This window comes from Tiliqua scincoides, chromosome 6 (assembly GCF_035046505.1).
Source record: "Tiliqua scincoides isolate rTilSci1 chromosome 6, rTilSci1.hap2, whole genome shotgun sequence".
Taxonomy (NCBI): Eukaryota; Metazoa; Chordata; class Lepidosauria; order Squamata; family Scincidae; genus Tiliqua; species Tiliqua scincoides.
In genome coordinates, this window is record NC_089826.1 from 16770344 (window position 1) to 16797958 (window position 27615).

The 27615-nt window shown below is 42.5% G+C and overlaps 1 protein-coding gene across 1 annotated transcript in view; it reads left to right on the forward strand.

Annotated features, from left to right (window-relative positions):
• The window catches only part of BMPR1B (bone morphogenetic protein receptor type 1B), a 133372-nt gene that overhangs the window by 33126 nt on the left and 72631 nt on the right, over window positions 1–27615 (forward strand). The window contains exon 2 of the mRNA XM_066631767.1: window positions 12643–12855. Coding sequence (XP_066487864.1) covers window positions 12783–12855 — 73 coding nt within the window. The 5' untranslated portion in view covers window positions 12643–12782. The remainder of the gene's footprint in view (window positions 1–12642; window positions 12856–27615) is intronic.

Genomic DNA, 27615 nt, shown 5'->3' on the forward strand with positions numbered 1-27615 from the left:
AAACCTAGAAGCAGGCATGAAGGGTACAGTTGTACCCTCAGGTGTATACTCTGAGCATGGAGGGACTGTGTTTTAACCTTTCGGCATGAAAACTATTGTGAATTATAATGAAGTGGGTTACATACTGGATCATACGATATGATGTGAATTCTTCCATCAAACCAGTGCTGACTCAAAGCTTCGATGATTCATAGTGTTCAATAAGGTACATGTCTAGTTATGAACTTATTTCAAAGTTCTGAAGTTATTTAGCCAACGACTTTTGTAGTGGGCACTCACACACTTGCACTCTGAGAGCACAATTCTCACTGACTGGAACAGTTGCTGCTGCTGCACTGGGAGAAGGTGTTGCAAATGTGCTGTAAAGCATGCCATGACAACCAGTGAGTAAGCCACGCTGGCGAAGCGGGCAGTGTTGCCCTGCTGATGCTACCTCCTGCTGCCAGTAGAGGTAAGGTTTGTGCCAGGTGGCAGCAGGGTAAAATGGAGGTGAGGCCAGGGCATTTCTGGGTGGGGGATGGTGGAGCAGGGGTAGATCAGGCATGGGAGGAGGGTGAGATTGGTGAGTCAGGCCTCCACCTGACTAAATCGCACCCTGAGCCTGGCCGCCTTACATGGGGTTGCTTGGACTTCTGCCAGCTAAATACCTGACAGAGATCTCAGTAGCCTCTTAGAGCAGGCTGGGGCATTATTCTGGATAAGGAGGGATTATCCCCTTCCCCAAGGAGACCTCCACCCTGCTCCTAATGAGCGTTGTATCCAGCAGAGGCCATGTGGGCCCATTGTGCCAGTGCTTGTTAGGATTGGGCTGCGAGTAATTTTGAGATGTAACTATACTCGTATCCAGCTGCCAAAATATGTTCTGTTTGCTCTGATTAGGGAGTACAGCTCCCAGGTATGAATTGTTTTGTTGTCAGATTTCTCATAAGTATAGGTTAGCAAAGTTGTGTATAAGTTAATTCTTGTGCAATACCAATAAACAGAGCAACATCTCTATCCCATGCTCATTTAATAAAAAATTTCAGAAATGTTCTTTATATTGGGTATCTGTGCTGGCATAAAAAGTTGTTCCCACAGCATTATAAATGTTGCCCCATTTGCTCTGTATTTTCATTCTATGCATCCAGCAAAACAACAATGATTTTAACTGAATCCGATAGTGTAATCCAAAATAACCACCACTTTTGCGTTACTCCTCCTGGTCAGTAATATATTAGTTTCCTCACACAACTGGGCACTGAAAGAATAGAGGCAACTTTCATTTTTACATTTTTCTTTCACTTCCCTGATTGTGAAGACCCAAAAAGCAAATGCATTGAAGGGGGGACTGATCCATGTTGATTGATCTTGAGAATGCCCCCACGAATTGAAAAGAAACTACAGGTGTGCGCCACCTAATGATGGTGATACATTCTCCAATTCCTGTTGTTATGCAGTTAGGTTGTTAAGTGAACATTCAGTCTAATCTAGTGACTTTGTTGTGTAAATAGGCACTACCTGCCAGAAACTAGCTGGCTGCACAGGCTACTAGAGATAGATTGTCTCTTCCTTACACTAAGAGCCTCTTTGTTGTGTAACTCTGCTGTAAGCTATGGGAGTCCTGACTGCCTCATTTAGAGCCTTTTTGTTGTGCTTTGACCACCATTGTATATGTGATCTGTTTTTAAGTGGAAGGTTGTTAAGCGGCGGATGCCTGTATTTTCAGTTTACTGTGTGTGTTTTTTTAATAGACACACAGGATACCCAGGAATATGCCATTAATGTTGTATTGCAGCTAGAACCCAAGAACAGAGCATCTACATCACTGTGTTTGTTTTAGTTTCACACTTTCCGCTAAGCCTATTTCTCTGCACTGTATCAGTCAGTGCGATGCTTTGCTCTGCAAGGTTTTTTTTTCTTTTAATTTTCTTTTCCTCGAGGAATGTTTAAACAAGCCATATAGCCTGCACTCATCCAGGCTGAGGAAAATCCTGTATGAACTGGAAAGTGTTATAAAGAATTTAATATGATTATCACAAACTGTTCATTCTCTCACATACGCACAACACCCACACACTCTTTTTAAAAATGCCATACCCCAAACAGCTGGGCTTAACTCAGGACAGGTGACAGATTTGAAAGAATAAAAATGTTTTGTAATACAGTACTCAAGAAACAGGGTATTAAAAGAAAAAAGAAGTAGTGTGCTCATTTGCAAGTGTTTAAAATTAATCACTAATCCTAAAAACTGTATCATGTTTTGAAACAAGCAGTTCTCTTGAAAAGTTGGCTTCATTTCTCATTCCATTTTGCTTTAACTAGGGCAGTGGTTCCCAAAGTTTTTTTCTCTTGTGTACCCCTTAGCAGTCCATTTCCATAAATTGTACTCCTTATATTGGCAAAATGTTTGTAACTAATATAGTTGCTGTTGTTCCATATTCATATGTTTTCAACTACTGATTCACAGCTGAAAATACAAGAATCGATGACCTGAAACTAGCAGTTTGTGGGGCTTTCATAGCCAGCTAGCTGCCTCCTTTCTGTCTTGCCAGTCCCACAAGGCATTCTAAGAAAGACCTGCCTTTTCCCACCATTATTCTTTTTCAAGTACCCCTAAAGGTCCTGGTAAGTACCACTGGGGGTATATGTACCCCAGGTTGGGAACCACTGAACTAAGGGTTCCTTCCTTTGTTTTGTTAGCCCCTCCCTCATACCTGCAGAGATGGAAGTCCTCTAAGGCAGTGGTTCTCACACATTTAGCACCAGGACCCACTTTTTAGAATGAGAAACTGTCAGGACCCACCGGAAATGATGTAATGACCGGAAGTGACATCGAGCAAGAAAATTGTTAACAATTCTAGGCTGCAACCCTACCCACACTTATCCAGGAGTAAGTCCCATTGACTATCATTATTAAAAGAATATACATAGTAGCTTGTTAAAAGTACAGGTCTGTAACATTTCCCCAAAATGTAGTCACATACCATGATAGCATCAAGTCTAATATATTAAAAATAAAAATCTATGCCAATAAAGGTCTTATGTATGTATGTAAAATAAAATACTGAAATGAATGGGAACCCACCTGAAATTGGCTCATGACCCACCTAGTGGGTTCCGACCCACAGTTTGAGAAACACTGTTCTAAGGGCCTCAGATTCAGTTTCGTAAAGGGCACATCTTTAAAGACTAGTCTAGGATGGAGAATTTTGGCCCGTGCAGCTTTTCCCATTAGTACTTCTTTAGTAATAAAATATGTGTGTGCTGAAACTCTCTCTTCTAAACATTTACCAGAATGATTCTGCCCTGTACTGGTATGCTGTACATGTTAGTTTCCAAATGTCTTTACTAGTATACATAAGAAGTCCTACAACAAAATGTTGCTGCTTGCACATGTTTTCTAGGACTAAGTATCACTGGAGTAAATGAGCCATACTTTGGAATAGTAAAGTCCTGGATTTCACTGGACGTCTGAAGGATGTCCTGGATTACACTGTTAGGCTGCATGGGAGTCTTTGACACTGAACAGCTAGCTTTACTTTTTTTCCCTTAATGCCTCTCTTGTTCTCTCATTTTCAGTCCTCTCTGGTTTTTTTTTCTTGTGCTGCTTTCTTTCCATTTCACAGCTCCCCAGCTGTTTGCCTATCTGTTCTCCTTCTCTCCCTCCAAGTGATTCCCCCATTGCAGTGTGATCATCACAGTTTCTCTAATTTCAGCTCATTTCTTTCTTTCTTTCTTTCTTTCTTTCTTTCTTTCTTTCTTTCTTTCTTTCTTTCTTTCTTTCTTTCTTTCTTTCTTTCTTTCTTTCTTTCTTTCTTTCTTTCTCAGCTGATGAGAGGATGAGCTCTGAAATGAAATGAGCTTAGGAAATGCCTGTTTGAGTTTCAAAACAGACAGCACACACACACACACACACACACACACACACACACACACACACGAAATAACAAAAAGCCCAACTTTTCTCAGGATCTGCAGAATATGTGCTCAATAAGAATGCATTCTAAGAATAATAGGTTAACAATTTCAAAGGAAGTGTTAAAGCAGATAAAGCTGGGATTTATGGATGGCGAGTGTGGCATTGCCTTTCATTAGCCTCTTAATCTGGCATGTCCAGCTAGAAGTGCATGATGAGAAGGAGGCATTGTTTTTGGAATGCGTGTTGTGAAGTACGGTGCATCAGTCTGGATTGATATGGTGCTGTTTCTCAGTAGCAAATGTGGGAAAATGATCCCAGCACAGATTTGTTGGTGTTTAAATACTTTAAATCTATTTAACTGAATAAAGAACGTGGTAGGAAAAATAGTGAAAATGCTTGTAAGTGATTCTGGGTCTATGAAAAATGACCTGTGTATAGATTTCCTTTTTTGTCTCATTCCCAAACATTTGCCGAGATCATCTGAATGGAAAGGCGGAGGAAGATTTGAAGGGAGAAATCAGCAGTAGATGAGTGCTTAACCCCTTCTGTTAATTTTCACCTATAAATGCTGCTTCCAATGCAGACCGACTAATCTGAGGGAAGCCCAATTGCAGGGAAACTGATTAAGGCTACACTCCTTTCCACTCTTACCTGGGAGTAGGCCCCATTGACTATAATGGGACTTACTTCTGAGAAGACATGCACAGAATTGGGCTCTAAAACAGCAGAGAGGTGACAATTGCAAGAAAAACCTGGCTGGTGGGGGAAGAATTAAGCACCCTCTCACCCACCAGTTCTTCTTTCCACTTAAGAAAATTTGCCTTGATGTAAATATCTAGGAAGTATGTGACCTTATCCGATGCATGTTTACTTGGAAACAATATTCATTAGAGCAAATAGGTTACTCTCTAGTACTCACACATGGGATTGTAGTGATTCAGCATCCTAGTGCCACACTCAATTTTACTATTTTTTCTTCCCAAAACAACACCAATTTCTTAATAATTAATGTCGCATTGTGTGTTTGTGGGAAATTGGTTGATATTATTAGAGAAAACTGTTAGAAATGTAAAAAAACGAATAAACAAAAAACACCCTTCCTGCCAATTCTTTCACTTTCCCCTGGATAAATTTCTTGGGAGAAGTGGTTGCCAATAGCAACTGCTGAGAATTTGTTGAAAAATACACTTTTCGGGGGGGGACGGGGACAATGGCCCCCAAGTCCACTGTGGAACAGCTTTAAACTTTATTAAGTCTGCCTTGGACTCTCCTTTCCTCTCCTCAGTTAAAAGGAAGAAAAGTTTGGCAGCCTCCCTGCTGTGTGCTTGATTGATGCACAGAACATCTGAGGGACTTTTGTTTCCCTGCTTGCTCTCCATGAGTGCATAATGTGTGAATACTCAAATAAGGTCAGCCCTTATCACATGTAATCTAGGCCTGAAAGCAGATCAACAGTGACAGTCATACCCCGTAAGCGAGAACACAAATCATCCTCTGCAAGCTTTGGAAAAAGTTACGGGATTTTCTTTCCCCATTTTCCTAAGTTGTAGTGGAGGTGGGGGGTGGACCCAGCACAGTTCTGAAAGGCAAGCGAATATACGTGCTTAGAATATAATACCACTCATTCAAGGGGGCTGGGGTTGGGGTTGAGGATTGTTTATTAGTAACAAAGTGTTAGTCTTTTCATGGGGCCTATGGGTTGCTCCTGGCTGGTGATGTGGAATGTTGCAAGCTGGGAATGGAGTAGAGAGAAAAGGACTTCTTGGTTAACAAAGAAGGAAAGGAAAACTCCCTGTGTTTTGTATATGTAATGATTGGGCAACCATTCCATGGTTTTAGCCAGATTCACAAAACAGAAACGCAGAGCTCCTAAGCTTGTGCATAGTTGTAACTCTAGGCATATCTACTCAGAAGTAAACCCCATTAAATCAGTGAGACTGAATCCCACTGAGTGCATATAGGATTACAAACTTGGACCATGAACCTAAGTATGGAACCTTGAATGTTAGGTTTGTTGATTTCAGTGTGACACCCAGCATGCAAGAAAAAGTTACTTGTGTGGTGTACCACACATCTGACTTAGTATATACTGTAGAATGGACTTTCAGCCACCATGGATGGCACACCACTACTGTTGCCAGCACTGTTCATTCACATGCTAATGTGGCTATTTCTACGCATGTCATGCACATACATAATACATTGGGGGAATTAGCAATGGTTACAGAGTGAGAGGCCAAATTTAGTAGTTTTAGCTGACAGTCTTGAGATTGTTGGCATGGATAGTAGTACAGACAACCTCAAAGTTACCAAAGAGAGAGTAAGAGATCATGTCAGCTGCAAGAGTGAGTGAGAGGGAGACAGCACTTTCACTGAGGGATAGAGAGTGAATGATCAAGCAGCAGTAGCAGGAGTGGTGCTTTAGCATTGGACTCTGGTCCTGTGAGGAAAGTGCCACTGCTTGTTCCAGCTTGTTTCACCTGTTTCTAACCAGGGGCTTTTTTCCTGGACTGACGCACACCCCTTTGGATCAGTAAACATCTCTCCTCCCTCCCATGTGCTCTTGTCATCTGCTGGAGGGGAGGTAGTTGGAAGTAGAGAGCAAGCTGAAAATATCAGCTTTTTCCTTGGGCCATCCTATTTGGCGGGTCACCACCAAAGGGGGGTTTCCCTTCTAGGTCATCCCTTTCGGGAGGAGCAATGGCAAGGCTCACCCTCTTGGCTGCCCTTCCTGGACTGTGGTTATTTCAGTCTCTGTGAGAGGGGGAATATGTGGTGTGAATGTGATGTGTGGGAAGGGGCTGCTAGGAAGTGCACAGAGGCGAGACCTCCAGTGAAGAGCTGGATGCAACTGCAAAATAGGATCTTTTCATGGTTCCCCTCCTGCTATATTTTGCTTTGGTGGTAGTAATTGGGAGTTGTAGCAGAGCTCTTCAGTTGCCTCTTGGCTGAATGATTGGATGTTGGAGGTTAGTGTGATTGAGGGTAGGCTCTGCTGGAAGGTTACATGTTTGACACCTGAGTTTTTTGGAGGGGAATAGCGCTACCTTCAATATAGTAACTAGCTGGGGAAGATACAGTGCTGAGGGTTGTGCAGGCTGTTTTAGGAGAATGAGGGTCAGTGATAGGCACTCTCTCTATTTCTCTGTGGCCCTTCCCCCAGCCCTTGGACCTTTGGCATTCCTGGCAACCATTCTCTTAAGCCCAAAGCTGCTGCTCCTGAATGCCAGGTCAGTAAATAATAATACCTGCTTGGAGGCCATCTAGCAGGGCCTTAAGACATTTTTGTTTAGAATACTGTTTCCACTGTGGGTGCTGACTGTGACTGGCCTTTAGGATAGGATCTGATCAGTGATCCAACTGGTGCTGACAATTTGTTGATCCATTTGTGTTTTTAATGTTTGTTTATTGTTCAGTGTTTTAATGGTTGTAAGCTGCTTTGGGTGCCCTTACAGGAAGAAAAATGGGATAGAAATGTGTTAAATAAATAGAAAATACAGTACCTCCAAACCTAATCAGAACGAGCTTTTCAAAGAAGATGGAGATTCTTATGTAACATAAAACAAAATGCAAAAAAAAAAAAATGCAAAGAGAAGTTGCATTTACTTGACTTAGGCCCAAATTCAAACCGACTTCCTCTCACTGACACAGCTGTGCCAATGGGCCATGTGCTGCATTCTACAGTTGGGTGAAAGTTACCAAAGCCTTCTTGAAGTAAGGGAGTGTTTGTTCCTTTACCTTGGAGCTGCATTGCCCTTACCTCAGTGCTGGAAAGTTGGTTAGGATTGTTAGGATAGGTTAGATCAGTTACTGTGCTTGAGAAATCAGTAGCAGGGATGTGATGGGAATGCAGCTCTTCAGAGGGTAGCAACTAAAGTGAGAGGCTTTCCAGACAGTATATTTATGTTATCTTGAAGATTTTTATGAACGTAAGTGTAGTATGTACTACTGCTTGTATATGGTGTGAAAATATAATATGGCTTAAATTGTTTATATCAATTGAAAAATCTGAAAGCCTAGAAAACTGCTTAAAAATCTGATTAATGCTTTTGTTTATCTACTGAATATCGCACCCTTCATACTCAGCAAGACTGCTATCCTATACATTCATATCTGTAAGTGCCATTGAACTCAGCGAGGGATAAGATTGCACTACTATGAGACTGAGCATTCAGTCTCATTCCTTGATTGCCCCCAATATATGATACTCTGAAAACAGAAATAAAATTAAGTCAAACCTGAGCCTCCCTACAGAATTCCCTTTGCTTCTTCCAGCTCATCCACTCTTGACCATTCCCTTGTCTAAAAGTCAAGGATGCTTATTGGTGTCAGAGCTTTTTGCATATGTTCCTTTTTATTTTCAGTAGTCTGGATTTAGAATGGACATCGTATGATAGATTTTGTCATTTCTCTTCAGTGGCATCACTATTTTTTGAAATATTCCATAAATAAGATGCTTTGGAAACTCAGCGATAAGAAATCACTACCCCACAATGTGATTTCATCCCAAATCTGTTGCCCAGACAATATTGTGTTATTTAAACTTCAGCATTGCGGTGACATTTAAAGCTTATCTGAAGGAGGCTGAATGGTAAGTTGTGGATGAACCATATGCTATCCTCCTGAGTGTTTTGCTTCTTTACTTTTTTTAGGTTGTCAGTGGTTAATTGATAAACCATCTTTTTGCAAGCTCTGCTTAATAAAGACAAGTGAGTTTTGTTGAGAAACACTCTTACGTGACTTCGAAACTAAGCAGATACATTCAAGATGCATTAAGAATTCTAGTTGAATCATACTTTCATAACATGAAAAATATGAGATGGTCCACAAATCTACTGATCACCAATAGCAAATCTGTTTCCAGAATAAACATAACAAAAGAAATGGTAACAAAAGACTATCAGGGGGATTTAGATGTACATCTTTGTTCATTTCAAATGTTATGATCTGTTTCTGTTTTTGACCAAATTTAAAGTTCTACATGTTTTTCCAAGGTCATGTAGGCCATATCATATGTTGCCCCATGATGTAGTTGTTTCTGAAATCCCAGTAACTCATGGTTGGGGTATGTAATGGAAATGCGCAAGATCCCTTGAGGAGATGGGGTATGGTGTCAACAGTGGCCCCTTGGTCTGGCAGGCAAGCATAGCGTTTACACTAGGGCGTTAGATTGCAGTGAGTGTGCTGCAGAGCTGCAGCTGTGCAACCCAGGCATTAAGGGATAAAAGCAGCACCTGATGAAGGGAGAGTTTGGTGGTTAGTAGTTGGAGGAAAGCTTGGAGAAATGAAGGACACTGAACTGAACAGACAGATTAATGGACTGAGGAACTAATGGCTGATGGACTACTGGACCTGCTGATGGACTAACTGACTAATGGACTGATGGGTGAATGGACTTCTGAGGATTGCTGGAACAGAGACTGCTGGAGACACTGGAGATTGGTGTGTGGCTGCTGCTCCCAAGACCTGCTGAAGACCACGTGGTTGCTGTGGTGGCTGGAGAAGCTGCTGGAAGGAGAGGGGAGGAAGGAGGGCCACTGTGGGTTGAACAGGCAAATTACCCTGGTGGTGGGGTCCTGCAGTGCAGAACTAGGGCCATTGCTGGGGAATGAAGGGGAGCTAATTAGCTCAAAGTGGGTATGTTCTCTAAGTGAGCCTTGGACCGGAAGTCTGGCAAAACAGGGTACTGTGTTGCAGGGCTAATGTATGCCAGCTTTGATCATGTGAGTTGCATAGTTAACCTGCTCACTCACCAGTGCCATGTCTCTGGCAGTCCTGATGTAAGTGCGGTATTGGTATGAAAAGCAGATCCAGATGACCCATGTGATTTTGTATGCAGGTACCAAATACCACACTATGGAACCCTGACCAAATTTTTAACACACCCCATTATGACAAAATCAAATTAAATCAATCAAGTAAGTAAATTAAAAGTTTACAATTATAAGTTTAAAAATTTATTTTAAAAAAAGAACCCTCCTATCCCTCCCAAGCAGTTACTGATCTCTGTATAAAAAAAAATTCCCCAAACATCCCAAAGGCTGCTATCCTATCCACACTTACTTAGGAGTAAGCCCCATTAACTATCACTGGTAAAAGCATATACATAGTAGCCTGAAAAGTACAGATCTGTCACATTTCCCCAAATGCAGTCACATACCATGGTAGCATCAAGTCTAATATATTTAAAATAAAATACACATTGAAATGAATGGGGACCCACCTAGTCCTGATACAGTTTGAGAAACACTGTAGTAGTTTATTGCCAGGATCTGAAGACCTACATTAAGAACATTCAAGAGTTGGGACATGGGGCATTGAGAGCTGCGGTTTGAGAAACAGAAATCCAGAAGCCACCTTGGAACATCAAATCACTAGCTTAATAGTTCTTTTGGTCGGTCGGTCTGTCTGAGGCTGTGTTGAACACAAGTAAATGAATAAATACAAGTGAGCTGCATGTGGCATTTCTATGGGGATGCTACAAGTGTGTTGATGAGTGCTGTTATGCTCACTGGAGGAACTGAGTCAATGCAGGAGGTTGAAGGGAGGTGGGGAGGGAGTTGAACAGGGTGGGGGACAGTGAACTGAGGAGGGGTGGGTGGAACAGGTTAGTGAGGAGACCGAATCACAGCTATAGGTGTTGAAGTACCTCTGTTCAGTGATGGCTTAGTACAGGTCCCCTATTTCTCTGCTTGTCCTGATTGAGCTTTGGAAGGCAATCTCAAATAGTAGACGTTTTGTGATGAAATTAAGAATTTGTTCAAGAATGAGTATATTCCACTTTTCCACAGAAGGCATCCAAATACAGTGGTGCCTCGCAAGACGAAAGCGTTTTGTGATTTTTTTGGTGACTCGCAAGACGAATTTTTCTATGGCCGTGCTTCGCAAGACGAATTTTTTTGCTTTTTTTTTTTGTTTGCAGTTTGCAGTTTGCAGTGATGCCTCGCCAGACGAAAATTTCGCAATATGAAACAACTCGCGGAATGAATTAATTTCGTCTGGCGAGGCATCACTGTATTTATATGTAGTCTAAAGCAGTGGTTTAGAGAGTGGTTGTCAACATGGGCCATATGGCCTCCTAGGAAGCCACACCATACTTCTAGGGGGGGAAACCATACACATGGGGAAAAAACCCAAAATGTTTGGGGGCCATCCAGACTTAACTGGCAGGCATATGAGGAAATGAGGCTCAGGATGAGGCCATGAGCAAAAAAAAAAAAAAAAAAGGCTGAGAAACCCTGATTTACAGTATGTATGATGGGAGGTGGTATAGGTAGAAAACAGCTATAGAAACAACATATCTTTTAAAGGCAAACTTTCATGGGCTTGAGCACTTCGCTTTCTCTTGCTGTTATGTTACATCCTTCCTCTTCCCTGTTTTGCTGCAATATACTTGGCAGCGGCAGCTCTGAGAAGGGTAGTTTCCATGGTCTTCGCTAGGCTGTGCAGCAGCATTGTAGTCATCCACTTCTGTGAAATGTAGTTTGAAGGTGTGTGTCGACATGGCCAAATGGTTCCCAGCTGAATTCTGTGCAGCATGAAGCTCGGCAACCCAGAAGTTGACTTGATGTGATGTTGTCATTACTGAACATCTGGAGTCTGCATTGCAATTCATTGTGACACTGCACAGCTGGCAAAGGGGACGATGCACTGGTACAGATTCCTTAGACGGAGCGCTGTTCACAGGGCTTTCAGGTCCTTAAAGATACAAAAGGTCTTGAAAGTTATGATGTCAGAAATCCTGGTACTTAGGAGGATATTCAGAAGCATCTTGGATACAAGGATCTCTGGGAACTGCAGTGTTTCAGGGTCCCTGGGTCCTCAGTTAAGATTCAGAAGCCCTGGAAAACTACAGTTCTTAGAGATTCTGGGCTGCCGGTGCTGCAACTACAGTCACCGTTTCCAGACAAGTTTGAAGGGAAAATGAAAGAGGCTTGTAAGAGGTTGAAGGAGCCCCGATCCCTTACAGGGGAGCAGGATTTGAACGAAGAGGCTTTTGTGTTGCATTTCTGAATAGCATCATTGAGATTTGAGGTTCAGTATGGCTAATGGAAAATTGAGCTACAGTTAGCTGATTTTGGAAAAAGCCATTCCATATCAAGCATGGGGAAACTCATCTATCTCTACTGAGGCACTTAAATTACTGCCGATATCTAACTGCATTTAAAATCTGTAGATTGAGGCGAACCCTTCATTCTGCCTCATTTTAGGGCAAGAGCTGAGTGGAGTTTGCCGAGAGTTGATTGTTTTTTAGCCTTTATATTTATATAAAGGCTGCATTTTTCTGTTTTGTGTCCTCAGGATGGGTTGAAAGCCAAATATTTTATGAGTATATTTTATGAGCAATATTACCTAATTAGTATAATTAAGTAATATTGAAGCTGTGTAACTTTCAATTGCATAGTAATACAATTAGTGTTAAAGAAATCACTGTTGAACTTGGGGAGCGGGAGTGCATTCTGTGTTCATCATTACGTTTGACAGATGTGACTGTGCAAGAGAGAAGGGGAGCTGAAATCTCTCTCTCTCTCTCTCTCTCCCCCTCTCTGTTTGGCTGCAGCTTCTAAGTTTACACAAATTCCCTGTGTGGGCAGCAATCAGTCCATGCTCCTGTCTCAGGAATCCAGTCCAGCTTGGGAGTCTTGCTGCCCTTTTGTTGTCCTCCCCACGAGGTGATCAGTTGAGGACTACTTGGTGACAGAACCAGTTTGTAACAGGCTTGTCTTTCACCTTCTCATTACCAGGCTGTTCTGGCAAGACTCATCCCAGGATCTGAGAAAGAGGCGGGAGCAAAAAGGCTCTAAGTAAATTAAGGAAAGGAAAGAAACTGGAGATTTTAAACTACAAGCAAATCAGAGTTACTGCTGCTGCTACTCCTGCTGCAATGAACTGGCTAGACGAACCAAACTGGCATCTTCATGTATCCTTGCTCGTGCTACTCTCTGTGCACTCTAGAGGTAAGAAGACAACATTTTGTGCAATATATTGCTGACAGGGTGCTCTGCTGGAGGATGGCATCTGACCACTGTGTTGCTTTTATGAAAGGAAAAGGCTAGAATGGAAGGCTGGAACTTTCAGAGTTGCAGGGCACCGGTGCTTTGTGTGAAGAGTGCAGCAAGTTAACCGTGAATGCACAACATTATTAGGTAGTGCATGGGAAATGAAAGCTGAATTCAAAAGTTGATGTATGCAGCCCTGTAAGGTTCTATGTCTTATTTTTCTTTCCCAGCTCAGTGTGTAACTTCCTAAGCCAGTGATAATAGCCAGTGGAGTGATAATGCTTCAAAGTTCGTAGTTGTAGCAAAATATATTTTAAGAGGATTTAAATAACAGTGGTGAGTGATGTTTACCCTTACAATCTTGATGCAGTTATTTGAGAATGCTTTCACAATGTGTGGCAGTAAAGTTGTTGAAAGGAGAAACAATTAAAACTATAATGGCAATAATAATAATCCAAAGTGAGGATTTGGAGATTTAATTTTTTCAATTTTTGTGACTTGATTTCTTTAAAAAAAAAAAATCATTTGCCTCCAGTGCAAATGATTACTGAAGAAACATGAGTCAGCATAATTTTTTTTGCCTACTTAGAGGAACTGAAAAGGTGCTCATTTTTGTAAGGAGCAAGTAAAGAAAAAATAACTTATGAACTGCTCAGGAAACAAATGTTTGGGAAATTGTTAAAAAAAATTATACTTTAGAACTTTCCAGAAATAATATTGCAAGATAACGCAGGACAAACTGATATAAATACATGCTTTTAATAGCTATGTATCCGTATGAGGAGGGAGTATCTTTATAACTGTGAAGACATGTTGTCAGAGATTAGTGATTCACTAGAATCTGGTTAGCTATACTTTGTGTAATTTTAACCTTACATTTCTTGATATTTCACACAAATGTTTTAAATATATTATTTGCAAAAGATTTTACATTGACCACTATCTAACCCAGAGTTAGGTTAACTAAGACACACTCACCTAAGAGTAAGCCTCACTGAACACAATGGGACTTACTTCTGAGTAAACATGTGTAGGATTAGGCAGGTCCATGAATAGCAGTGAGTTTAAGCATGCCTAACTATGGCCTTGTTTTTGCAATCAACAAATGAAGTAGTAAATCAGTGTCTGGACAGTACAACTTCAGACTACAGATGAGATCTTGCTTATTGCAGTGTTGACTGAAAAGCAACATTTCTTTATAGTGAAAACCAGCACGTCAAGAGAGGTTTGGGTTAGAACCTGTTTCCTTGACACCTAGCTTTCAGTTTGTCCCATCCTCCTCCATCTTCCATGGAGAGAGCAGTCAGTAATCTTACAGTCCAGATAGATGTTTACACCTCACCTGCTGTTCGTGAGAACTAAAGTTATGTGTTGGATTGTTCCGTTTCTTTAATAGGGTGCAGGATTCTGCTGAAATAATTTTAGCATGCTGGTGTTAGCTAATATTTTTTCAGACCTATAATGTGGTGATATCTGAGTAGGTAAATTAGTGAACAGTGGCAGTGTGTAGTGCTATATGCAAGGTGTAGTAGGGTTAAATAAAATGCTGGGTGTCAGTAACCTGATGGAAATTTAGATTAACGCAGGCCCTTTCTTATTTGATGTTTTTTCTTGAATAAGAAATAAGAGTGTGGTGGTATATAGAATACTCTAGGACAGTGAAAAACTAGACAAGTAAAACTGGAAGAATAGCCATCAGTCATTTGGCCACTCCACTGTCCTAGGACAGCATATCCCATACTAAAATACCCTTGAAGGACACACTGTCGTGATTTGTTAATGAGCACTGCTTTATCTTCATAAATATTAGCCTGATGGCTGGAGCAAAGTCTACATTGTTGCATACAAATATTACCATTTCATGGAACATGCTGGGAGCTGCACGCAATGGGTGACCATAGCATCTTAGCACAGGCTGAGGCACCTCAGTCATTTGTAGTGTTTGGCCACATAGTGAGGCCATTTTTACCACATTGTTGGTGCCCCAGTTTGGTTGTGGATGCTTGGTAGAAATCCCCCTCCCAAATTGCCTGTTGCCAAAGATGACCAGCTTCCCATGAGAAATAATACAACTTACAGCAGTGGTTCCCAAACTGTGTGCTACAGCACCCTAGGGTGCCACAGTGCACTCACAGGGATACCATGGAATTTTGCTGTCAGCCTTTCCTCCCAGCTCTCCTGGGTGCCATCACCTTGCCTGGGATTATGTGAGATCTCACAGTATTCTTGTTAGATCTCACTCAGTTCGTGCAAGATCTTGAGGGAGTGCAGCATGGCACTGCCATGACAGGCTGCTGTGAAAGAAGGGCACCATGACCAAGATAAGTTTGGGGACTGCTCCCTTAGAGCATGATGCAGCCCTGTTATAATTAGGCTATCCCAGGTTGATAATTGGGCTCTCATTTCTTGAAAATATCAACAAGATTTGCATATTTTCACATCTGGCCCCCAGGCCTTTTGTTTGACACCCCTGCTCTAGAGAATTGCATCTACCCAAACGTCCTGTCACACAGCCTTCTGGGACACTAAGCAGGTGATGTGACTGCCCAGAGCATCCCTATCCTCCAAAAGAGGAGGACATCACTAGATGACCTATTAGGCCCCTTCAAACTCTATGATTCTATGATTCTATGATGATTACGCAGGCCAACACACATTTTGCTTCCTTAAACATTACACCAATTCCTGGGTACTTTTGGGGTGCTGATTCCAAAAATGGCATCCGTTTTGCCCTATCATGTCTAGTTTTGGAGGCACAGCAAAGCCTCTTTAGTGAATGGTTCAAGCAGCTTCTTCATGAGGAAGCCTACACCATGGCTTCCTCATGACCAGGGGTGTCCAAATTTTTTGGCAGGAGGGCCACATCATCTCTCTGACACTGTATCAGGGGCCGGGGGAAAAAAGAATTAATTTACATTTCAAATTTGAATAAATTTATGTAAGTTTACATAAATGAATATATTAAAGATGAACTTATATGAATGAATGAAGGTCTTGAAATAGCTCAAAGGCCTATAAAAGGCCTTGCACAAAGCAAGGCTGGCCTTTCCTTTGCTGCTGCTTCTGCATCACAGACATGAAACAGCAAGCAGTGGAGGGAGCCCTCATCTCACAGCTCACGCAAGAGGTCAAACAGTCGCCCTCACACTGAGAGCAGTTGCGTCGGGCCAGTGCGGGCTCCAGCAAGTCTCCAGAGGGCCAGAGGCTCATTGGAGACTGGGGACTCCCTGAGGGCCGCATTGGGAGTCCTCAAGGGCCACAAGTGGCCCCAGGGCCGGGGTTTGGGCACCCCTGAGTTAGACCCCTGCTCATGAGGAAGCTGCTTGAACCATTCACTAAGGAGGCTATACTATATCTCCAAAACTAGATGTGATAGGGCAAAACGGATGCCATTTTTGGAATCAGCACCCCAAATTCATATCAAACCACCATAAAGTCTGGGAAAAACTTTTCTGACCCTCAGTTTTGTAGGCCTGTATTATCTTGATGCAATCCTAACATGAACCCTGTAAGATAAGTATTATTATTCCCACATTATAACTAGGAATTGATACTGAGCTGATTTAGTGATTGATACTGAGTGATTTAACCTAAGACCACCTAGTGAATTCAAACCAGGAAAATCTTTGCAGCTCAAGGCCAATTCTATGCAGTGTGCGCCAGCTCACCATTAGCACACACGGTTGCAAACATGCCATAAGGCATGCTTGAGGGCCCTAGCTCCAGTGCTCCACTGGTACTAGCCCAGCACTGGCTGGCACTGGGCTAGTGCCAGTGGAGCATTGGAACTCCGCCACTTGGGGGTCGCACAGAACCTCCAAGCTATAGAGAAGTAGGTGGGGGCATGGGGGGAGGTGGGGAGGAGGCATTTCAGGGTGGGATAAGGCAGAGGGAGGGTAGGGAGGGGCAGGAGGGAGGCGGGACCAGTGGAGCTTCGCTACAGTGGATCCAGAGCCTCCATGTCGGGCTGACCACCTGACATGGAGGCTCTTCATTCTACGCCAACCTTCAGGTTGACATAGAATCAAGTAGCTCCATTGGGGGGGCTACTTGTTTTAACCAGGAGAAGGGGATGAAAGTTCCCTTCTCCCAAGGAGGAGGCAGCTACCTGGAGTGTGCTGGATGCCGCGGCAGCCAATTTTGGCTCTGCTGCAGCCCCGCATGCCGGGCAGCTCAGGATTGGACTGCCCATCTCTTACACCAGTGCTCACTTGCTATCTTCCTTCGTTGATATTGTGGCTAAAAATGATAAAATTTAACTTCTCACTCACCTTTTACTTCTTGAATCTAAGAAGGAAGAACTTGCAACCCTGCCTTTGGTTGTAATATCACATTTCTACCATAGATGACAAGCTGCACCTGCTGAAATTTCCTCTTCTACCCAATTATTAAAAGTGCAGGAGCCCTTAAGTTGAAGGGCTGGCCACTGCTGATTTTAAAAGTTCCTAAGATCCTTTTCTTTCATGATGGGTCAAATGGTGGGGACACCATTGTATATAAAGTTGTCAAAAATATTTTCCTTTGTTTTCCAGGAGTTGGAAGATAATATTATACTCCTAATACTTGAACGCAAGGTCTTTCAATTAAATTGATTGGCAAGAGATTTGGGAATGACTGAAGAAAGTTCTTATTCACACAATGCATAATTAACATATGGAATTTGCTGCCTTTGATGTCTTGATGGTCACTAGCTTAGAACCAATCTATACATTATACAAAGTATGCTGAGGCAATATAATTCTGGACTAATCCACTTGGTATTGCAGGTGTGGAGTTATTTTTTTTAATTCACTATCATGCAGAAATCATTATGTATGTCAAAAAATAAAAAGAATCAGAGAAAAGTCTGCACTAAACCTTTCCTCTATTTACTACAAGCAGTGAAATTTTTTTGAATGGGGGGCCTTCTAAAATGACCCACATCTCCTGTCTGAAGTGGAAAAAAATCCAGAATTCTAATGCCTCAAACTTCCCATTTCAGTCTGTATAACATGTATGTTTTGTCTTAGGTGGCTGTAAAAGGGACTAGACCAATTCATGGAAGATTGATCTATCACTGGTTGTTGATGGCTCAGAGGCAGAATATTCTTAAATGCCAATTGCTAGGCTAGTGGGGGAGGACTTTATGCCCTGCTTGTGGGCTTCCCAGATGCATCTTAAAGTGACTGTCAGATCCAGAATGTTGAACTTCATGGACTTTTGGACTGACCCAGCATATCCTAAATCATTTTATTATGGAATATATTTCTGTTACATTTGCTACCAGTTTTTGTTCTTGCTCTTTTACACAATGTGGCAGTTATAGGTGTGGTTACCAATATTTTATTTCTAGTAATTTTTTACATCCCAGGTTTTTTGTTTGACAGTAAGCCCCATTAAACAAATTGTTTCCAAGTAAGTTCAGCGTCGATCACATTCTGTGTGAACATTTGGAAGTTCAAGTGCAGGTGCGCATTTTTTAATCTCTGAGGACGTATTTAGAAGAAAATGTTCCAGTGTTATGAGGAAGCTTAGGAGTGGCTTCGGAAAAATTAAAGTAGGTTTAAACAGATTTTGAATATATAGATTATATTCCACCACCAGATGCTAGGCAACTCCTCCCACCTTAAAACAGATTCTTAATGGTTTGGCTGACCCTCAAGGGAAACAGATCTGTACTAAGATATGAACATCTGTAAGGGCGTGGAGAGATTTATGCAGGAAACCTGCAGTGGGCTGCTGAAAGACAAACACCAACAATTTTTCTACCAAAAGGAATGGAATTTTGTTGTCTTATTAGGATATTCAGAGTGGGAAATGTGAGTAAAAGTAAAACAAATATACGTGAAAGAATACAAAATTAAATCGGAAACAAATTTGGTCTAACATTGTTTTAAATATATCACTTCCTCTTTCCCACACTCACTGATGGGGATATCAAATTTGTTAGAATGCTTTCCAGTGATGTAGAGCCCTGAAATTTGTAGCATCAATTGTCCAAGACATGCAAAATTGCCTACAGGACTTTTATACTTACTTCATTTTAAATGAAAACCATACTGCAAAATGGTTAAAGTATTTCCAGTTCATAAAGCTAGAACGGCTGTCCGTGCAGCAGCAAGAAAATTCAGGGGGTGGGGGTGGAAACCCAAACAGACCAAGGGTCAACCTATATGTGATGAAAAATGTGTAGTTTGGCCCTGAAAGGTTGTTTCTTAAGTGATATAGCAGCCGTGTGTGTGTGTGTGAATGAGCAGGACTGCAGCGCACAGCAAAGGGGTATTTCAGTGTTTTGTATCATGGGCCTGATACAGATCATGCCCCCAAATCTGCTTCTAACCCCTGCAAGAAAGATTTTGAAAGTATGGGAAATTCAAATTAGTAAAACTTTTTTAAAAAATCATTTCAGCAGCAGGTATTGCAAATCAGCATAAAAACATCTGTCAATCAGTAGGCTAAAAGTCTGCTGAAACAAAAATGTTTTTCACACTCATGTGCAGTTCTTCCCAAACCTACCTATTTCTTAATGTCTTTTGCACTGCAGATTCAGTGCTCAGAACCCAGAAATGCGTTTCAGTGATGTGAAATGCGTTATGTGATGATGTCACGCCACTTGCCTCTGGGTTTGGCAACCAGAAACTGCTGGGTGGTGGCTGACCTGCGATGCCCCGGTGAGTGCCTCGCGAGTTGGGCCAAGACATTCCCAGTCATGAAGGACATCAGGACAACCAGGCTTAAAACACAGTCCAGGAACACCCTCAAGTTACAATCCTGCACTGTCAAAGGCTGTGCAAGCCCCACCAAAACAGTCTGAATTCTTCTTTGAAGATCTGGAGATTTTACTTGAACCACCTCTGTCTTGTCTGAACTAAGCTTCCATTTGTTTGCCCTCATCCAGTCTGTTACAGCCCTGAGACACTGGTTCAGAACATCAGTCACATTCCCTTGAATAAGATGGCAAAGGGAAATGGAGTTTGTGGATAACACCAAATGGTTCAGGACACTAAAATACAGACATGAAGATCTTGAACTGGGTATCTGCGCAAATGTGTAGTAGGTGAGCTTCTGGGTATGTAAATGGAAAGTGAAGTACAGGTCATGCCTCGTTATCTGCTGATCTGGTATCCACTGATTTGATTCACCACTGATACCGAGGACCTCTTTTAACAAGGAAAAAAAGCACCAAAATCCAATTTCCCACCTTCATGCTGTTAAATAATTATAATTTCATTCCAATAGATTCCATTTTGTGCCCCGTCTGGTGGCTGCATGCAGTATATTGTCTATACCAGGGGTGTCCAAACCCCGGCCCGGGGGCCACTTGTGGCCCTCGGGGGCTCCCAATCCAGCCCTCAGGGAACCCCCAGTCTCCAATGAGCCTCTGGCCCTCCAGAGACTTGCTGGAGCCTGTGCTGACCCGATGCAACTGCTCTCAGCATGAGGATGACTGTTCGAACTCTCACCTGAGCTGTGGGATGAGGGCTCCCTCCACTACTTGCTGCTTCATGTCTGTGATGCAGCAGTGGCAGTGAAGGAAAGGCCAGCCTTGCTTTGTGCAAGGCCTTTTATAGGCCTTGAGCTACTGCAAGATCTTAATTCATTCATATAAGTTCCATCTCTAATAAATTCATTTATGTAGATTTATTCAAATTTTAAATGTAAATTAATTCTTCCCCTCCCCCAGCCCCTGACACAGTGTCAGAGAGATGATGTGGCCCACAGTGTCAGAGAGATGATGTGGACATCCCTGGTCTATACCAATGCATTCTGGGGCAACAATGGAGGAGCAAGAAACCCAGAAGTGGGTCTTTAAAGCTATTTTTCCATTGCATATATGTTCATGGGTTCTGAATTGACTGTAACTACCTGGGAAAAGAGATCCTGGGGTCATACTAGAAAACTCATTTAAATACACTCTTTATGGTAACAGTTTTAGAAACTTCTGGACTAGCACTATAAGCTTATGATACTGTGAAGTCCATTCCCCAGACATGGCTCCCTTAATGTGGTTTGGTTTATGTAATCATATTGCTTTGGTTGAGAAAAAGTTGGGAGACCTTGAATGAGTTGAAAAAGAATTATAGCCCATTCTTAATTCCCTGTGTAGCAATGCAACGGCACCAGTGCAGCTTCCATAATATGGGGGGAGGAGTTTTGGCATGCTGAAGTCTCTTCCCGGTAAGGGAATATTTGTTCCTTTGGCCCAGTGCAAGTCGCCATGGGTCTTCTTGGACCTGCACAACCTCTATAGATGGCTCAGGTTCGTGTTGAACCATGATGGCAATCGGGCTTGGGAAGAGGGTTAGGATTCAGTGAGTGCTGCTGCCGCTGAACCTGTCCCCTTCCTGGGCACAATCCACCCGCCTTCCCTCTTGGATCTCCTCTCCATTCCACCCATTTCCTGCCCTGTTCCACTCCCTCCCCACCTTTTTCCTGAGCTCTGCACTGCCTTACCTGCTGTGGTGGGAGTCCATCTTTATGTGGACTCATCCACTTGCTGCTTGTGGCAGTGACCAGGCTGTGTGCACTGGCACTGTCACTTTTGCAACAGCTGTAAAGCTTTTTGCACCAGTGTAAACAGAAAATAGAATTGGGCCATTTGGAGATACTTGACTCTTTTGGTTCTGGAGAGACTTGGGTAGTTTCGAAGAGTCTCTCCAAGAGACTATAGCTTGTGGCAGCGATACCTCAGCCTCCCCGATGATCACACAGCCACTCAGAAACTGGTTGGAGCATGTGTGCAATCACAGGGGAAGCTCAGCTGACAGGATGGGGTGGGGGCTCTGCTTCCCCTGCCCACATGTCCGTGATCTGAAGTTTTTCATATGTGGCTCTTGCATTAAGGGTGCAATCCAAACTGGAACTTGAGCTGGCACAGGTCCCCTGCACTGGCTCCCAAGTGTTGCAAATGTGCCATAAGGCATGATTGCACCAACACAGCTGGGCTTGTGCAGAGGCTTGCACTGCTCAGCAGGACTGGACCCAACACTGGCTGAATAGGGTAACTTTGTGCCAAGCAACACAGGAGTGGGATAAAGTGGCAGGAAGGCATTCTGGGCTTGTGCAGAGGCTTGCACTGCTCAGCAGGACTGGACCCAACACTGGCTGAATAGGGTAACTTTGTGCCAAGCAACACAGGAGTGGGATAAAGTGGCAGGAAGGCATTCTGGGGGTGGGAAGAGGGAGGGTGGAATGGCAGGCAGACCAGGCCTGAGAGGGGGATGGGATCAGTGGCAGCAGTGCACTGCACAACTCAGTGCACTTCTGACTCCCACTTTGGGGCCTTGCAGCCTTACATTGGCTGCTCTGATTTGCACCTGCTAAATAGCTGGCACAGATCAGAGTGGTCCCATAGGGCAGGCTGGGGCTTAACACATGGTCAGGGGGAAAATATCCCCTTACCCCAAGGGTGACCTCCAGCTACCTCCTAACCTGTGCTGGATACAGTGCAGGCCAGGACTAGGCAGCCTGCAAGGTTTGCCACCCCTGTTCTATGTTGTTCAGCAGAACTCAGTTGAAACCAATGAGAACTGAGTTGGCTCTTGCCTGCAAAGTGAAACCCCCAACCCGGGATTGATTCATTGTGACAAAAAACACTGAAAAACTGATGAATCATATATTTTTTGTGTAAATGGTATTAGGTCACACCTGTTGTCTCAGCCATTTCTTCCTTGAATTTTCCATCATTTCATGTGTTAAAATGAATGTAGAAATAACATTACTTTGATAAATTGAGAAATAATTCAGGGTTTGTAAGGGTAAGTGGACATGAATTTGTATTGTTTGAGAAGTTGATATGTGGTTATGTTTATGACATGTTCATAAATACCACTTTCTCAATGTAAAATGATCCCAAGGACCATATGGCAAAATGCCCTAGAAGTTTCAGTGACTAGGACAGACACAGCTGTTAGGCTGTTTGTTTAAAGTGATCAACATCAAACTGGTAGTCTTCCAGATAACTATGAGATTACTCCTTGGACTGTGGACTGCACAGTTTTATACTACATGGTTTTATGAATTCCCTGGCATTTCTGGCTATTATTCTCCAGTTATTAATCTTCAGTACACACAACTTGTGGTGAACATCCAAGATATTTGAAATTCATTCTGTTTGATGATTTACCTGGGGGAAAGAAAGTGATATTATTTTTCAGCTCTCACCCTTCCTCCTTGCCTCCCTCCCTCTTCTGAAACAGATATACTAAATTTAGTAAACCATTTCTAATAATTTTGAAGAAACTAATATAACTAGGAACTGTACAAATATAAAACCAGCAAATCCCTGGCCCCAGTCTTGAAATCTAATAAGCCAGCCTGCTGCAATTATAGCTGTCCACTAAAATTAAATATGTGTATTACTTCTGCAGGTTGATAGAATCCATTTATATGGATTGGATTAAGTAGCTACTATAATATTTTAATATATGCATCTTTTTGGAAGCTTGTGCCTAATTTCATTATTTAGAAATTGTATCTTCTGTTTTTTTCTTTTAAGGGGGTGCCAGTCAAGTTCAACAAATATGTTGTGTTTTCTAATGTTGATTAGACATCGAGATGTCACTTGTGAAGAATGTAAATTAAATGATAAACCCCAGTGCTTATCTTAAATATTTTTAAAAAATTAAACTGTGATAACTCCTTCCTGTATTTGGCAGTTGCTGTATGTCCCAGGGAGAAAAATGTTTGGAAGGATAAACCTGCAATATGTTTTGCATATCTCAGCTCCTGGAGACAATTCTCAGAAGTGTTTTAGTGCCAGTAGAACAGAAGAAAATCAGTAGCATACAAATACCTAGTTTCAAGGCTATGCTGCTAGTTAGACCTCTTATCAATTTGTTACCCTTTCCTTAATTTAATTCTGAGGCATGCCATTTGAAGGTATCTTGTAGATTTCGTTTTAGGGCATGAAGTGATAGGAAAAATGTTCTTGTTCTTTGTAATCTATTTGCTAACCAATGTGCAAAATTTGCTTTCATCCTTCACCCACATTCCTCTGTAGGGTAAAGGCACTGTCTAATTAATTGTTCTTGTACCAGCAGTGTCAATCTGTGTGTTCAAGTGTGCTGCTAGTCAGTGTCAAAGTATAAGAGCATGCCCCTTCAGTGTGCACTACAATAGATACCCAGTATCCTTTGTCATGGGATAGTTTGTTTTCCCCCCACTTTAGTTGCAGACCAGTCAGCAGCACTTGAAAGTCATGCAGAAATACAAACTTATACGCCATAGTCAGGTCCATGGGCCCTCATGCGCCTATCCAGGCATATTATAAATTTTCACTATGTGTGCCAGTAGCACACATGTGCTGCAAGTTGGCCACCAAGGTCTTGTACCCTGGAACCAATAAGGTAAAATGGTTGATACCAATCCAAGCAATTTATACTGGCATATCTATGTTTTGAAGTTTCGCTGAAGTTTCACTGAACACTTGTAAACAGTATAAGTCGCGATGGTAGCGTTATTTCAGATACAAACCAAATTATTGAATTCAGAGCAATAGGGGAAAACATGTTCCACAATCCACAAAACATCTGAATTTTTCCCTTAAGGGTAAATAATTACCATACCTCATTTCAGTAGACTGAAATATCAATGGCTAATTCCTGAGGCATACCTGAGGTATACACACCTGAGGCAAACCCAGAGAGTTCAGGTAAAAAGTGACAGGATGAAAATTGCAAATGACATTTGGAAAGCAAAGTAGGCTTTCTGGCAGGATTGAGTTTTTAAAAATACATGAGACGAACTCCTGCAAAGGGTATATATTTCTTTATCATAGTTTACTAAAATCACCTATATACCTCCTTTCTTAGTGCTGACCAAAGCAGCTCCCAGTGACTACAATATATAAGAGTATAATCAAACCAGCAAAAGACCAATGCAGGAGACAGAAAAGCAAATATAAAATCATAAGGATCCAGATGAAAAGGGTAGAGGGGAACAGTGTAAATCCCCAACAGGTGAGGGGCATACTGGAAATGGGCTCCGATTCCTGCATGAAGACAGGGAAGGGACCATACAGATTTCCTAAAACAGGGAATTCCACTGTCCAGCCACGATCATGGTGAAGGCCCTCTCATGGTGTTCCTGAACTTCAGGACATACTACTCAATGACTCAGAATGTCTGTAGGCTCATGGAAAAAGCTGTCCCATAGATACACTGGTCTTTAGAACTGTGGTGCGGCTCTTTTGCTGGCACCTCCTTCCTGCCCAAATCCACCCATTTACCAGGGCAAAACCACAGTATTTTATGCTGCAGCACAAATATTAAAGCCAGCCATAGAGAGACTGTGTTCGAAATTCTCACTCTCACATTCCTGAAGGATCTTTAAAAGCCTGCATTTATTTATTTCTTTTAAAATTTATACCCCGCCTTTCCCCTGTTGAAGCAGATGCCCAAGGCAGATTACAATTTTAGACTTTAAACAAAAACAAACAAACACAAATACCACAATATAAATAACAATAAATCAATAAATAAAAACAAAATAAAGACATCTAGAGACACTTGGGCAGCAGTGGGGGACCGGGGGGAGCATAAGCCCCAGGCGCCACACCTCTGTGCCTTGTGGGGGTGGCACTGCTGCCTCTGTCCATCGTGCCGCAAAACAAAGTTGTGGGATCACCTTGAAACAATAAATTTGCTGCTTTAAACTATAACTGAAATATAATGGACATCATTATTTAGAGCAGATGAACCATCTGCTCCTAGAATCTCTATCTTGCTGGGACTGTGATTCAGTTTGTTCAGTTCATTATTGATCTCAAGCACATAAGAGCATTGCATAAGACTGAGGTTTAGCAATTTGGCTTGCCGTAATAGTTGGGCATAATTTGTGACCATTCCTCCCCTCCAGCCTTCTGGCAACTGAAATGCTTCATCTAGGAATTAGCAGAAGCAGTGAGAGACAATTTAACTGCTTCTACCATTAGCTAAAGCAAAAGCCCCATGTGACATGAGACTAGGCCAGTATTTCTCAAACTGTGGATCGGGACTCACTAGGTGGGTTGCGAGCCCATTTCAGGTGGGTCATTCATTTCAATATTTTATTTTTAATACATTAGACTTGATGGTATGTGACTGCATTTGGGGAAATGTTATAGACCTGTACTTATAACAAGCTACTATGTATATTCTTTTAACAGTGACAGTAAATGGGACTTACTTCTGGGTAAGTGTGGGTAGAATTGCAGCCTAGGATTGTTTAAAATGTTTTTGTTTATGCTTAATAAAGGTTTGTTGTTGTTGTTAAAAAATGTTCCTGCTTGGTGATGTCATTTCTGGTCATGACATCACTTCTGATAGGGTCTTGACAGATTCTCATTCTAAAAAGTGGGTCCCGGTGCTAAACATTTGAGAACCACTGGACTAGGCTGTTCTTTCTGAAGATAAAAAATGGCGTGAAAGGGTTTTTTGTTGGCTGTGTAGGGTGCAGGAAATAGGCTGTTTCCAGAAGTAGGAACAGTGGTCACTTTGGCAACCAAATTTTGCAACTATGCATTCTGTTGTCATCTGTATTAGGTCAGTTTTTGAGATATTAAGTGAGGCTGGTCCCTCAGAAACGTATTGTGAGCCTTGTAATCACTGTTCCTGCTAAGTTGCTTTGCCATGAAGCTCAAAACCAAGCTCCATGCAATTTGGAACTCAGTTTCCTGGAAGTTGGTGTCTTCTTCCCTCCACCAATCACCACTGTGTTCCGCCCACTCCTCCCCCATTTCACCGTCTCCTTGCCCCCCTCATTCCACCCCGCCCCCCCCCCCCCGCACTGGCAGGTCTTTGGCCATCCACCAGTGTACAGGAGGCTGCTCCAACCTTCCCACCAGCGGCCCAGCAGCATGTCCTAGCAGAGGGGCTTTGCGACTATGGTAAAGCTCTACTGGCGCAATGCAAATTATGTCGGCTCCCAGCTGGTATAGAAAGTTACTACTTATTGTAGCATTACCATTTATTTTCTTGCTAGCATTCAACAGTGAGGAAAAAAAGACCTGCTTTATAGCTGACTGTGGCTTTAGGTTGTCGGATACGTTTGATCAAATATGCACACCTCCTTGGTATGATCAATAGTTATAATAATTAGACTTCTGCCTTTATTAATTTTTTTACAGTTGTCTCCTACTTTTGTTTTTTTCTGTGATTTAACTCAAGGTAGCATAAGCAGGATCCCCAGGCTGTCTTCTCTCTAGGAACTGCTGAGCTTCAGCAAGGTTACTGCTTCCTGTGCCTTCAGATCTGTCTTTAAATATTCATTCCTCAATAGCTGCTTCAGCTCTCTTTGTCATGGAATTGCCTGACCCAAAGAGAGTTGACAGTCATTTAATCAGCCAAGTCTCTGCACCTCTAACAGTCTCTATATCCATGTTATAAACATTACAGTGTGCCTCAAAAAGTTCTCGAACTAGGGCAGGGGTGCCCAAACCCCGGCCCTGGGGCCACTTGCGGCCCTCAAGGGCTCCCAATCCGGCCCTCAGGAAGGCCCCAGTCTCCAATGAGCCTATGGCCCTCCAAAGACTTGCTGGAGCCTACGCTAGCCTGATGCAACTGCTGCCAGCGGGACAGCCAACTATTCGACCTCTTGCATGAGCTGTGGGACGAGGGCTCCCTCCACTGCTTGCTGCTTCAAATCTGTGATGCAGCAGAGGCAGCAAAGGAAAGGCTGGCCTTGCTTTGTGCAAGGCCTTTTATAGGCCTTGAGCTATTGCAAGACCTTCATTCATTCATATAAGTTCCATCCCTAATA